The 14764-nt window shown below is 43.7% G+C and overlaps 1 protein-coding gene across 12 annotated transcripts in view; it reads right to left on the bottom strand.

The window, feature by feature from the left end:
- The window catches only part of PROM1 (prominin 1), a 107023-nt gene that overhangs the window by 55090 nt on the left and 37169 nt on the right, over window positions 1-14764 (bottom strand). For 6 of the 12 annotated variants that reach the window (XM_072737740.1, XM_072737745.1, XM_072737746.1 and 3 more), the window contains exons 3-4: window positions 8738-8793; window positions 2150-2176 (exon numbers count right to left, since the gene is read on the bottom strand). In XM_072737740.1, the coding sequence (XP_072593841.1) occupies window positions 2150-2176; window positions 8738-8793 (83 nt within the window). The remainder of the gene's footprint in view (window positions 1-2149; window positions 2177-8737; window positions 8794-14764) is intronic. The other 6 variants (XM_072737747.1, XM_072737741.1, XM_072737748.1 and 3 more) reach the window with 1 other exon arrangement.

Raw genomic sequence — 14764 nt, 5'->3', positions numbered from 1 at the left:
TTTGCCATCATGAGTTGAATCTTAATGTGTGTGTGTGTGTGTGTGTGTGTGTGTTTCCATCTTGATGCTCTCTCTTTTCTTTTTTTCTTTAGAGGGAAGGATAGGGGCAGTGGGAGAGGGAGAGAGAGAATCTTAAGCTGGTTCCACACCTAGTGCATGGAACCCGATGCAGGGCTCCACCTCATGACCTTGAGAACATGATCTCAGCTGATATCAAGAGTGAGGCTCTTAATGGACCAGGCCACCCTGGAGTCTCTTGATGCTCCTTCTTGAAACAGAGGAAGCAGATGTGAATTATCGGAATATGTAACCAACCAGTTACTATCTTCTTTCAACTCACAGTAAAATGTCCAAATGCATGGTCAAGTTGCAAATGGCTTAATTTAAATCCCAAGGCCAATTGGGTTTGTTTTTAAATGGTGTAACAAATTTTGGCAGAAATATTTGCTCTATGAATAATCTACATATCAGGGCACTTTTCACCAGAAAGACAGGACCAATATAAGCTATTAAGGATTCAAAGCAGTTTGGATTGGATCAATTAATGACAAATTCCTAGTTACAAATGAATCTGGAATATATCTAAATCGAGATAAAAGGCTTAGACTTTCTGAGTCAGACAAGTTAATCAGACGCCACTTGCTTTGTTTCCCATTCATATACTGGGAATAATAATACATACCTTGTAAAGTCATTGAGAATATTGCAGATGATGTGTGATCAGTGATAATGGCCAAGTAAAGTATGTGGGCCAGAGCAGGCACCTTAATAAGTGGTACCTGCCATGCTGTGCCTGTGAGGCTGGGCTGGGCAGCCTGTGTCTCAGATAGTCCTATGTGCCTAGGGACTAGCATGACTTCTAGATATAACCATGTGACCTAAATATATTTTCATAATCACTGCTGGCTGCATTCTGGGATAAAAAAAATTGATGCAACCAGATGACAAAATTTGAGTTTATTCCAATTCACATGTACAGTTACTTAAATTCTCATAAAGCAGGACATTTTTAATGAATGACAATTACAGATTGGCTGTTTGCAACTAATGGACCAGCTAGCTAGCAACAGATTCTGAAGCCGCGCTGAGCAGAGTAAACACAACACAACTGCTGTTTGAAGGAGTGAATGCGATAGTACTTAGTACTAAGTACTAAGTACTGGTTCTTAGTACTGAACCAGAAGTCAGAAGCCCTGCCTTAAATTCCAGGGGGCTTCTGGTTTCCTACACCAGAATTAGCATTACTGTCATAAATAGTGAGGGTCAGATAATTAAATGATTTAATGTGAAAACAACCAGCCAAGTGCCCAGCACACAGCAAATATTCAATCAATATTAGTTAACTCTGTGGACAAATGCTTCAGAGTATTGAGGTGCACATGGCACTTGAATATTATCTCCTTTGATGTTAAGGATAAAATGCTAAAAAAGAAAAAAGTGGTTGAATTTTGCTGCATTCATCAAGTTCAGGCTCCTGCTTAAACTAAGTTGCACCCCATGGCCACAGAGTCATTACCTGCTGGTGCGTGTAACCCACCCCTGAGAACCCACATGATTGGCCAGTTGAGAAACCAGCCTCAGACACCCCAAACTCTTCTCTATTTCCCTATTATTTCCCAGCAAATGTTCTAAATTATTTACTTTTCAAGGGGTTTAAAATCCTTTCTGAATCCCAGGAGACACTGAACCCAAACCCAGAAGGGAAGGTGTTTTGCAGTTTTAATTGTACTATGTTTAGCTCCAAGTACAAATTTCACGCTTTATATAAAACCTTTGCAATGCTACTGACTCAATATTATGTCAAAATGTATCAGGAACAGGACATGTCACATCAAGCGTTCCCTTCTGGGCTGAAGTCTGGCAAGGGCCTAAATAGTTTCCTGATACACAAGGATCTCCAGAGAGCTCCGTGGATTGTGTTGAGGAGAAGATCAAGACTGAAATTTGCTGAGATGGGTCGCTATTCTTTGGTGAGGTACTAAAACTGAAAGAGAAGATTTAATGATGATTCCATATACAAAAAAATGAAGCAAACCATTGAAAAAACCATCACAATGGAGAGACAGTGAAGAACAGAAAGTTCTGGCAGAAACATCTCATTACTCGCTGGCTTTAGACAGAGCAAAACAAGAAACAGCAAAGACTTTACCTTCAGAGTCAAGACTACATTTTCTGGCTGTGGAAGTCAAAGCAGTTGAGGAGTTGAAGAGAGTGAGGCAGAGGCAAGCATGCATCAAGAAAACAGAAAAAGTGACATGAGCAATTAACCACAACTGAGAACATTAATATTCCATACAGAGAAAATCAAGTGAGAGGTGGATCCACACAAGACAGGAACAGAAAACTTGAGTGCTTATAACAGAAACAGCCTTTAGGCAGAGTCAGGTCTGGAATCTACATCTGAACTTTATATTCGGATTTCTTGAAAGGTTCTTATCAATATACTAATCAATTGTGGACAGGGGAGGAAATTAGAGGGAAAGTTGCACATGCTTTACACACTAACCATGTGGTCTTCACACAATAGAAGATCAGTAGCTGCCTAGAGCCCCAACCAAATGCAACATTTTCCAAAGTGTCCTTTCTAAACTGAGAATCTGATGGCATCATTCTCTTGCTCAACAGCATTCCATGGATTCCCACCATGTTACATTCAAACCTCTTAATGCAGTCGTCTTGTTACTTAATCCTGGCTTCATGTTCTGTTCTTCTTCATGCCCACCATTCTCTTCCTAGGAAGAAGCTTCATGCTCCCCCTTCCTCTCTCTGGCTCACTGGTGCTGCCTCCTCACCCAGAACATTATTCCCTTCACTCCTCGGTTCATGGAACTCAAGTCTGTCTGGATGCTGCATCCTCCTGAGAATCTGTCTTGATAACCGAGTCTGGGTTTGCTTTCAGGCCTGCTTCATGCTGCCTTGGAGGCCACACCAGTCCTGCATGGAAGGACTGGCTCCCACGGGAGCACTGCCAGAGCTGTGTTGTTCACTCCGGGAGAGTGAGAACTGTGACGTCAAGCTCACCATTCTCTCCCAAGCACCCACTCCAGGACCTGGCATGCAACAGGTGCCCAACTGGAATCAGGTAAACTGATGAACTGAGGGAGTTCCAGAAATGGTAGTCCAGAGACAGGGCTGGACCGTCCCCCAGTGAATTAGGAAAATGAAGATGCAATGAGTTTCCCATGAAGTGAAATTTGCTCATTTTATCCTTTTGTGGAGAGAGGGAGGTGATATGTATACGAAAGGGGACAGAGTTAATACTGCTGCTATGATGGGTTTTAAATATCATTGTGTGGCAAAATGAAATTAGATGCCTCTCAGTCATTTCCTGGATAACTTTTTTGAAACTCTGGGAAATCTAAAAGTTCAGAAACAATAGCTTTACATGGCAGGTTTTCAAAGACGTGAAAGAATGATGTCTGTGATATTACTAATTTTTAAGTTGAGGCATCCAAAATATTGGGGTGGGCAGGTCAGATGTACATGTCCACAGGATCACATGGGGCATCTTGAATGAACCTGGACTCCCCTCTTGGGTGTGGGCTCTACGGGCTTGTTGCCTCCCAAACTTACTACCATAAGCACCTCACAGGACATGTTAAAAAGACTGGTTTCCATCTCCTCCCCTAGAGTGGGGATCAGGAGATTTGGGTAAAACCAGGAATCTGTCTTTAAACAAAGCTCGGTGTCAAGACTATGATCAGGTGGGTTCGGGAAACCTGCTGTCAGCTCTAAGGGCTGATCGTGATGGGCTGAGGCCAGGCCAGAGCCACCTGTAAACTACAATAATCAGCTGATTCTTTTGTGTTTCATTTTCACATGGAGGGGTCGGTCTGGTCTGATATATTTGATGGGGTACCAATAACTCCCCTGCCTAGTGAAGCTGGGTGCATCTTTTCCTTTCCCCTGTTCATGCTGGTGTCACATAGGTATCAGGTTATTATCATGCAATGCAGCAGTGTGAATCTGGCTGTGCCACTTTGTGTCTGGGATTCCCCTCCAATTAATTATCCATTATTGTCACCCAGGGACCTTTTGACAAATATCAATAATCGGCCAGCCCTGACCAACTACATCAGAATCTCTGGGGACAGGCCTAGGCCTTGTTGCCAATGCTACTCTGAGTTTTTGTTACTTTACTGACAGAACGGGGTAAGCAGAGACCCTATTTTATGTGGTTTTTGCAAAGAGAACAAGAGAAAACAGTGAGAAGCAACACATTTTTTGTCTTATTCTATTCTAAGTGCTTCACGTAAACTATTTAATGTATGTTGGGTTAATACATGTGGAGTGCTTAGACCAGGGTTTCCCAGAGTAATGCTCAATCAGTCATCATTATCACCAGAAATAATAATCAAAACATGTTAGCATGATTCTCATCCCTCAGCTCCAACATGCCTCAGGCAATGATCAGTCACCGACTGCCTGGCACTCCTTGCTCTCTACATGCTTTGGAGAGTCCTAGAAGGTACTTCCCTTAGTTGGAAAGGACAGTGTGCTCTTACAGGCAGCATGCCACATTCCCCCTGGAGGGCAGGAAACAAGGAACTCATTCACTTACCTTTTGCAGACACACAGAATGGGTTCCAAATACCACAGACCCACCTGGAATGATGACCTGCCATTTCCTAAGTGCCAAATTGATAGCCAGTGACTGTTAGCACTGGTGAGGTCATGAGAGGCAGCAGGGAGGAGGCCCAGGCCCAGCACCTGCCCCCAGGGGAAGCTTCAAGAAAGGGAAAGGTAATAATGGTGGGATAACTTGAATGAGGAAGGGGAGATGACCAAGAGGCTGGAGTGGCGAGGGACCATGACCACAAGGAAATGAACCCAGGAGGTCATCACAAAGAAGCTGGCCATTCCTATGGATAAGGATGGACAATATGAAAAGATGGAGGTGGGGGGGGGGGTTGCGGGGAGAGCTGTCCCTTGGGAAGATTTCTAGAGAGCGGGTGGTACCTAGGGATTGCTGGTGGAAGTGATTGTAAACCATCTACCTAAACTGTTCCAAACTATGCATTCTTTGAAGACAGGAATCATGTCCTTTTTTTTTTTTTTTTCATGTCCTTTAATTTAATGGAGGAGCCACCACTCGACAAGCCAGGCTGAGAGGCTCTCTCTGCAGTAAATCCAGGTGAGCTGGGAGGATGGTATGCTGTCTCCCTCGGTTTATCAGTCAGCTGGAGGATTGGAGAGGGATCACCCAAACTCTGATCCCGAGGAACACACCTCAGATGCTCTGCGTGGCTCAGTTTTGTACTGGAGTGTGGGGCTTGGCACACGCTGAGCAAACTGAATGGACAAATTGTCCATGTAGTAGAGACTAACACCACCGGTGGAGATACACTATTCCTACGAGGACCAAATGGCTTAATACTTGCAAAATCATGAACAAGGACACCCACCCCATAGCACGTGCTACGGACACACTAGGAACCTGGGATTATTACAGCCATCGCTTGGATTTCCATAGCTTCATCTGCCTGGTCCTCAGCTCTCCTCGTGGCTCCTTATTTCCAAATCCTATTCCCCTCCTGGACCTCCATGTCTGCCAGGCTTCAACTATGTGACTCCGAGGCACAACCAACCCCCAACATCCACGTCTATATCTTCTCCCACAACCTCCCTTCCCCCAACAGAACGTTGGCAGAGTGAAGGCCATACTTTCCCGTGTTTGTCCCTGTCCCAGTGTATTGTTCCCCATCAGCCCCCCGGGGGGGAGGGTAAACAAGGATAAAAGGAACACAAAAGAACCAAAAGGAGAAGTTTAAAAAAAAAATGGCAAGAAGAAGTGGCCAAGGATCTAAGGATCTTAAAGTATTACTTTGAACTTTCAGCTGAAGTGTAAAAAGGAGGCAGTTCTGCAAAAGGCAGTCCTATTTTCCTTCCAAAGCCAGGCCCAGGCCTTGGAACCAGAGGTCTGCTGGATGCTTCCAAACCTCCTTGTGAAGAGAGTTCGCTAAGAGAGCACCCTGCTAGAAGGCCACCCACTCAGCAGCCCAGCTCCACCACCACCTGGGGGCTCACCAGAAGAGAAAATGATGAGCACAGGACACAGAAAGCTGAAAAGCTGCCCCTCAGGGACACTTGCCTGGTCGGACCTGACCTGTGTGACCGTGTGGATTAGACAGCCAGTGTGGGAGGGTGGGCACTGGGCAGTGAAGAGGGTCCTGTTGATACACCCCCATACTCCTCAGGCCTCAAGCACCTCCCTGTGCCTCCTTGAACTTCTAGCTTACTGGCATTTCTCACTCTATGCCAGTAAGAGTGTGAAGGCCTTTTCTGGAACTGTAGAAGATCAAGAGTGCTTAGGGATTAACACTTTGCCCCATGCCCACATGGCCCTTACCCTGTGCCCCTCCGTCTGGGTGTCTAGAGATCTCAGCTCCCTCACCCTGCCCATGGGCTAACTCAGACATTAGGACTTTGCACCGTTTCCCCAGCAATTCTACAGGATGACACTTCCGTCACCCCTCGTGCCAGATGGCCTCATGCCACACCCTCCCTAGTATTATCTCTCCACTTCCCAGCCTGCCTTCCCTGCACCTCACAGACCAATGAGTCCTCAACTCTGGGTCTGCTTGGGAGGACTCTAACCCAACACACCCAATATACAGCAGACTAGAAGCAACCTGAGAGCTCCCCTCCCAAGTGCTTGGCTTCTCTCCAGTGTCTTAGACTAACCAAATCCCTCTTTCCTGGACAGTGGTGGAAAATGCGACCCAGTGCCACATGTAGGAGAGAGTTCAGGTCATTTGTGAGGGCTCAGATCTGTCTCTTTTTTCCACTTTACCCCCATAGCAGTGGTTTTTGCTCATTTGCAAAGGCACCTAAGTTGGAGAGAAAATCAGGCTCTAGGGAGATGGCCAATTTTACAGGTGCTCTAAATCTGATACTGAGCCCACCATAAAGGACTTGCCCAGCTAAAAATCCTGCCATGCATGGTGGCAGCCCAATTCCAGCTCATACCTGTTGGGCTGCTGAGAGTCACCTCAGGGTCTCAGGATCCCATCCTCCAAGGCCGGGACCAGGTGAAGCACAACCTCCATCCATTCCTTGGTGGAACTAGTTGGCATTCAGGCCAGGCTGCTAATGGCACACTAATTTTCAATATCAGTATAAAAGCAACAGTCGCTCCACAGGCAGACATGGGCAATCATGTTTGGGAGATATATGAAGCCAGTGGCATTTAATAATGAAAATGTTTTCATAGCTAGGGTACTAGGGAAGGCTATTAGCACTAGGGAGAAACTGGCTCATCATCTTTTATACACATAAATAGTTTTTAGATAAGGCTTTCCTCTTTGACTTCTGTGTTTGTTTGCTCTCGAGTATCATTTTATTGCAAATTGAGAATAAAGGGCATGGTAAGCATAGTATCTGAGGTACCCATTTGCTGGACAGGAGTTCACTGCACCCTCCCCCTACGCTGCCCCCCACACCCACTGGGGATACTGTTGTTCACATTTGCTGAGGCTGGCCATTAGAGAATGTCCACCATATGCCTGCTTTTATTGTTTTGAGAGTCACCTTCGTGCCAGGGAAGGAGAGAGCAAAGTGCCTGACCCTGTAGGACCAAGAGCCTGACAAACAGATTCAAGTATTTTATTATATTATTATTACCCTGACATTCAGTGCAACAAACATCTGTCTGTTTATTTCACTGGCAACCCACACTCGTGGTCAACCAAAATCAAAATAATACACTCCTCCATTTAGGTAGTCGATCCTAGAGCAAACGGAATGAATGGGCAGAGCAGTGCTGGGGTAATAAGTAGAGGTCCTGACGCACAAGGTCCTTTAATACTTTCTGAAAATAGGGATCCCTGGGTGGCACAGCGGTTTGGCGCCTGCCTTTGGCCCAGGGCGTGATCCTGGAGACCCGGGATCGAATCCCACGTCGGGCTCCCGGTGCATGGAGCCTGCTTCTCCCTCTGCCTGTGACTCTGCCTCTCTCTCTCTCTCTGTGACTATCATAAATAAATAAATAAATAAATAATTTAAAAAAAATGCTTTCTGAAAATACCGTCCACTCATATCAGCGAGCGTTCAGGGTCCCAGCTCACCTCTCCTTCCACTCCACTCTTTCACACCTTGTCCTGGCGGTTTACTTGGGCCTCAAAGCCTGGGATGCCAGCAATGCCACCTCCCCACCTGCTCCAGCCCTGCTTATTATCCTTTTTACAACAAGCCCCCAAATCACCTCCTTATGGAAGAGCTTCAATTAGATTTAATTACTTCCATCTACAACATTCCTCTGCATGTTATTTATAAATCTACCTATTTCCTTTTTCTCCTTCTTCTTCCTTAAACAATTAGGTACTGTCTCTGCCATCTGGCTCTTCGCCTCCTAACAAGGGCTATTTTCCTTATTTCTAGTGGGGGCAACTGCACACTTCAAATGTGAAGCTGTTTTTTTAACAAACTATCTTTTAAAACAAAGTATATATCCCTGTTTCTAGAAACATTCAAACAATTCTTCTTAGAGAGTTCTCCCTTAGCTAAAAGAAATACCATAATACTTCCCTTGAAGAAGTTTCTGTTTTAAAATAACACACAGCTTGAATTTCTGCTGTTGTTCAAATGGGATTTTTAAGGTGCTTCAATATTCCATAAAAGGTCTTAGTCAAAAAAAAAATTAGAAACCTCACAGATTAACTGTTTAAAGATTTACTTCCAAGTCAGCCAAAATCTTGTATATACTTATTTTAATAACAAAGACATCAATAAAAATTACCTTATCATAATCAGTTGAGAAGTCAAACTTCTTTTGTAGAATTTTTCTTAAAATATCTGGGGGGGAAAAAGTCACAAAAGAATAGCAAGATTACTTTTCCAGTAAAAACAAAAAATCCGTATTTAGGAAATGAAGTCTATATACACTCACAAATTACTGTACCTCTATGTAATATTCTTATGATTTTATTCCTATTTCCTTTTTTAAAGACATATTTGTTTTAGAGAGAGAAGAGAGTGCTCACACATAAGCAGGGGGAGCAGCAGAGGGAGAGACAGGAAGAGAATCCTCTAGCAGATTCCCCACTGAGTGGGGAGCCTGATGCAGGGTCTCCATCCCAGGACCCTGAGATCATGACCTGAGTCAAAATTAAGAGTCAGATGTTCAACCAACTGAACAACCTAGGCACCCCAATTTTATTCCTGTTTCTTAATGTAGGTAAATAATTGAGCTAATGAGGCTCAAACCAGAAGCAAAGAATGGAAGACGGGTATTTTTGACTTACTATTTTGCTGGAATTAGAGGGTTGCCATTTTCTTAAAAGCTTTTATTTATTTATTTATTTGAGAGAGAGACAGAGATAGTGATAGAGATAGGAAGAGAGAGCATGAGCAGGGAAGAGAGGGGAAGTAGTCTCCCCTGCTGAGGAGGGAGCTCAACGTGGGGCTCAATCCCAAGACTCTGGGATCATGACCTGAGCCCAAGGCAGATGCCTAAAGATGCTTAACACACTGAGTCACCCAGGTGCTGGGAGGGTTGCTATTTTTAAGAGTTTTCAATTTCTCACAAGATACCTTAATACTTAACCAGCATACACATCATTAATAATTACGGATAAAATATTACACTGAAATTGCTCACTCTTAATTTTTGGAAACACAAATGCAATTTATTCTTTAATCATTCCACATTTACATAATAGTTTACAAATAAAAGGAATCTTACAATTAACTTAATCCAGCAGTTCTTAACATGAAACATCCTTTTCTTTCCATCTGCAAGCAGTGCATGAAAATGTGAAATAATATGCAAAATGGAATTTTTTTCCCCTGCATGTTCGTTTCAAATTCCTTTCAAATTCCTACACAGGTTACCATTCACCTCTTATTCTAATTCACCAATCTAGTAATGATATGATGTAACTGATGCCCAGACAGAGAGAATAACTTGTCTAAAATCTCTGCTGTGTGAGGGGGCTAGGCCAAGGCCCAGGATCCTTCCCACGCTCCACACTGTAACTGACCCCAGCAATGAGCTTCTGGAATGCTATAGCTGCATTCCATACACATCCAAGGGGGTGGGGGTGGGGGGCAAAGGAAACCCTACTGTGAATCCTTTCATAAAGTAAGAAGTTCAGTTTTAAATGCCAGAAATCAAAGCAAGCCACCTCCTCACAAGGCTTTCTGATAAACAACTTCTCACCTGCACAGAGCACACTAGATGGAGCAGATCTTTAAAGGGTGTGCTGCAGGAGCAGGGATCAAACTGGTAGGTTTGGGATACCTACCTTAACCCCAGGGTACTAGGAACTCTGGTTATTCCTCCAAGGGACATCAGGGAGACCCAAAGACAGGAGGAGCCTGCAGCTGCCCAGCCCCACAGATCTCCCACCTTGAACTAGTCGTTTTGGTTTGTTTGTTATTTTTATTTTTTTTAGATTTTATTTATTTATTCATGAGAGACACAGAGAGAGAGAGAGAGGCAGAGACACAGGCAGAGGGAGGAGCAGGCTCCATGCAGGGAGCCCGACGCAGGACTCACTCCAGAGTCCCTAGGATTAGGCCCTTGGCGGAAGGCGGCACTAAACCGCTGAGCCACCAGGGTTGCCCTGTTTTTTAAGATTTATTTACTTATTTTAGATACAAAAAGAGAGAGAGAGAGAGTACATGCATGGGGGGGGGGGGGCAGAGGGAGAGAGAATCCTGAAGCAGACTGCCTGAAAGGTGCAAAACCCGACTCAGGGGGACTGGATCCTAGGACCCTGAGATCATGACTTAAACTGAAATCAAGAGTTGGCGATTAAACCGACTGAACCACCCAGGTGCCCCTCTTCGGTTTGTATTATAGATTAGGCTTCTGTTCTAGATTTCATTGGATATAAGGGTCTACCGATAATTATTTACTTATTTTTAAAAGATTTTATTTATTTATTCATGAGACACACAGAGAGAGGCAGAGACACAGGCAGAGGGAGAAGCGGGCTCCCTGTGGCTAGCCTGATGGGGCACTTGATCCCAGGACCCCTGGATCACACCCTGAGCTGAAGGCAGAGGCTCATCCACTGAGCCACCCAAGCAGCCCTGATAATTTTTTTAAATGATTCAATTAATTTGACAGAGAGAGAAAGAGACAGAAAACCCAGTGACACTTCAGAATAAACCTGACGAAGCATTACAAAATCATGATTTTATTAAATCTCAACCAGCGAGTGACCATCTTTTTATTATCCTGTGTGAGAAAGCAGAAGTCTACCCAAGGCGCTTCTGCTGCGCACCCTGGTGACCAGCTGTCCCCAGAAGGAGCACAGGGCAGTCATTTTGAGGTGGGAGCTAAATTCACCAGGTGTCTCACAGAGCATCGTTTGCACTGGAAAGAAAGACAAACCATGGTTATTTGGACTTAAGTATCTCGTAGACATTTTCTCTAGAATGGAGGAAGCCAAGCCCGCAACTTCAAGAAAGCGACTGATGGGACTTGTTGCCAGTGATAAAATTAGAGCACTGAAGCAAAAATTAGAATTCTGCAAAATTTGTATCCGTGGGGTTGACAGACGTGGGGTTTAACCACATCGTTCTCAAGACACTTTAACAGGTTCTATCAATAACACATGTAGCAGGTGCTTCCCTAACGGAGCTATGTGTAGGCAAGCAAATATGACACATATGGATCATGTGTTGGCCACAGCCACCGTGAGACAGTGACAGTCTTCCAATGTCAGACAGAAACTCCCCTCGGTTCGCTGGAGGACTCTCCAGGTTCCCGGGATCCTGGTGGTCCCTGGTGTCGAGGAATGGTCCCAGCTACTCCAAACAACACTCCTTACTGACAGCTGACCCCTGTCCTTTGTCTGCCTGCTAGCCCTGTCCCTCTGCCAATGCAGATCCTTGCTGTGAGGAAAAAACCCACCAGAGGTTTTGGAGCAGGGATGGTCTCCCTCCCTCTCGTTTCGAGCAGCACTGCCTAGTAGAAGTATATTGCAAGCCATGCGAATAATTTCAAATTTCCTAGTAGCCACATTTAAGAAGTGAAAAGAAACAGGTGATTATTTTAAATTAATTTTAATAATATGCTGTACTTAGTCCAGATACATGCAATATGTTGTCCCTTTTCTATGCAATCAATATAAAAATATTAATGAGCTAGTCTTCTTTTCACACAAAGTGTTGAGAGTCTGGTGTAGATGTGCTTCAGTACATTTAGTTCAGATTAGCTACCATGCAAGTGCTCAGTGGCCACCCATGGCCGTGGCCTCTGTTCTGGACAGAACAGGGTTAGAAGCTGCAGGTCATCTACCTTGGAGCGATTCCATTTTACCCAAAGCACCAGGGCTTGTCTTTTTATCTCCCCCTTCCTCCCAGTGTACCCCAGTGTCATGAGAACACAAAATGAGCATCCACAGTATCCATTTTCCCTTCGCCTTCCCTAAGTGGCTCTTAATCCAGGTAATGATCATGGGAAATGCCTGTTGTACGCAGCCCAGTATCTGTATTTGTAAAGCCCTGGTATTAACGCTGCTGCTCACATCTCATGTGGGAACTCATGAAGCCCCACACTAGGAAACTCTATGTCAGTTCTAACACGTTCATTGCTGGTGAGAACTCGGAACCAATTACAGTCCATCTCAGAAAGCATGTGGAAGATGCAGGGTCCCACTTCTGCTCCCCAAGCTCCCACCACCCCTGCTTGGTGGCTCTGCTGCACTACAATCCTTTGTGTCTGTCTCTGTCTTCCTGGCCAGCTCATTAAAGGCTTCCAGAGGAGACTATCTTGACCTCTGGATCATCTGCATCCCTAGAAAGTTCCGGGGTCTCAGAACTGTTTGTGGTATTGAAGCTGAAGAAACATGACACTATCAAAAAAAAATTGTTGCTTCCTTTCTGCAGATCAGATGGGATTCCAGAAGTCTGTGATTAGTTCCTGGTATTGCCTAGTGAGCAAGGTAGCCATTAGCATTTGCATGACCACAGTGTTATCCTACCATCCATGAGTTCTTGGTGTGGACAGTGCCCCCCTGTCCCGTCCTTCCTGAAATGAAGTTGGGAGGTCTACTCTGACAGAGCCTGGCAGGCACTTAGCATGGGCCAGACAACTCCCAGAGACCAGGGAAAGAGTAACCCTGCCCTGAACTTGGGGAACTTTCTGGCCAGGTATCCCATGTGGCTATTCATTTTCCCCTACACCAATGCCATGCTCTTTCCACAAGTTAACAGTCACCACTTCAGATATAGCAGTGGGAGGGAAATATGGAAGCCAGTGGATAAGGAAGTTCATTACATGGTAGAAGACTGTTTCTCAGTATCTGGTCTCATGAAGGGGCTCTGTGGATCTTTCCACAATGATGGGGACTCTCAGCTTCTCTGCATTCAACTCTTAGATGGTACAATGCCATCTTGCTTGGGACTTAATTTTAAATTTCATATATTGATGGAAATTAAGGAATGTAGAAGCCTTGGTCTGAGCTTTTGTGTTATGCCACCAACTTAGAAAGTACGTTGGTTTTATTTGGTTGGTTGGTTGGTTGTGAGGTTTTTGCTGTGTGCAAATAATTTCTCTATGGATTTTTTGATGTCTGAAGCCACTCAGCAAGAAAATATTTTAAAAACAGGATCTATACATTAAAAAATCCATCTTCCTATGTTAGTCAAAACTCATCTTTGACTAAGATATTTCGGATCCTAACTGGCTTCTCTTAATACATATGTAGGTTCTGGACCGAGCTGGGCAAAATGAGATTCCACTCTTAGAAAATGGGTAAACAACTTAAAAACAACAACAAAAACCCCTGCTGTTGGCAGTTGATTAATCAGATTTGTGACGAACTTAAGTGGTCTTGCAAAGATTTTGCTTTTATCTGTTTGACAAGATTTACCTGGTTAGATCTCTAGTTAAAAGATGTGCTACCTAACATCTTTAAAGCGTGTTCCTGTCATTTATTGGGAACAGAACCGCCCCAAAGTGCTAAATTACATTTGAAAGATTTTTTAAGAAAGAAATTTTTATGTCATAAAAGAGATTTTTATATAAATAAACATTTAGTATATTGCAAGTTATTCCTTTTTTAAAAGATTTTAAAAATTTATTTGAAAGAAAGAGTGTATGTGCATGAGGATGGGGAGGGAGGAGCAGAGGGGCAGGAATAGGGATAAGGAGACTTCCTGCTGAGCACAGAGCCAGAGGCAGGGCTCACTCAGCAGCCTAGGATGATGAACTGAGCCAGAACCAAGAGTCCAAGAGTTGGGTGCTCAACCGACTGAGCCACCTGGGTGCCCCAATTCTTAATCTATGTAAAATGATATTATTTATAATGCGGTTCTTGAGAAAATATTTTTATGGAATGTTATTTGGTTTGTAGATGGTAATTTTTCTGCCAAAAGTATTCTAATTTTAGCCTGTCCTATTTTAAATGCTTTTAAAAAAGTTTAGTAAAGTTTTATATTCATGTTATTTTAATTAGTCTTTTTGCTTTTCTCTACCTGATGTTTTCTAGTCTCTTTAACTAGATGCAACAAGACAGAACTATTAAAATGAAGCCAAAAATGAAGTGATAACCTTAGAAGCATTATGGTGTTAAGCATCAAAATTAGAGATTAAGACGTACAGAACAGGTTTTTCTCTATGAACAAAGTTTAGAGAGTGAATCCTTTGGTTTTTTTTTTTTTTTGAATTGTTTTTTTTTTCTTTCCAAAATGTCAAGTTAAATGCATTGGCACTCAGAATGCTTATTAATAAAAATTAAACACACACGCACACAAAGTAAGCTCTCTCAGGCGATTAAAGTGTTTGTTTGGAAATGTGATTAACTAAGAG

This window comes from Vulpes vulpes, chromosome 14 (assembly GCF_048418805.1).
Source record: "Vulpes vulpes isolate BD-2025 chromosome 14, VulVul3, whole genome shotgun sequence".
NCBI classification, from domain to species: domain Eukaryota; kingdom Metazoa; phylum Chordata; class Mammalia; order Carnivora; family Canidae; genus Vulpes; species Vulpes vulpes.
This window is presented reverse-complemented; position numbering and strand designations above follow the sequence as displayed.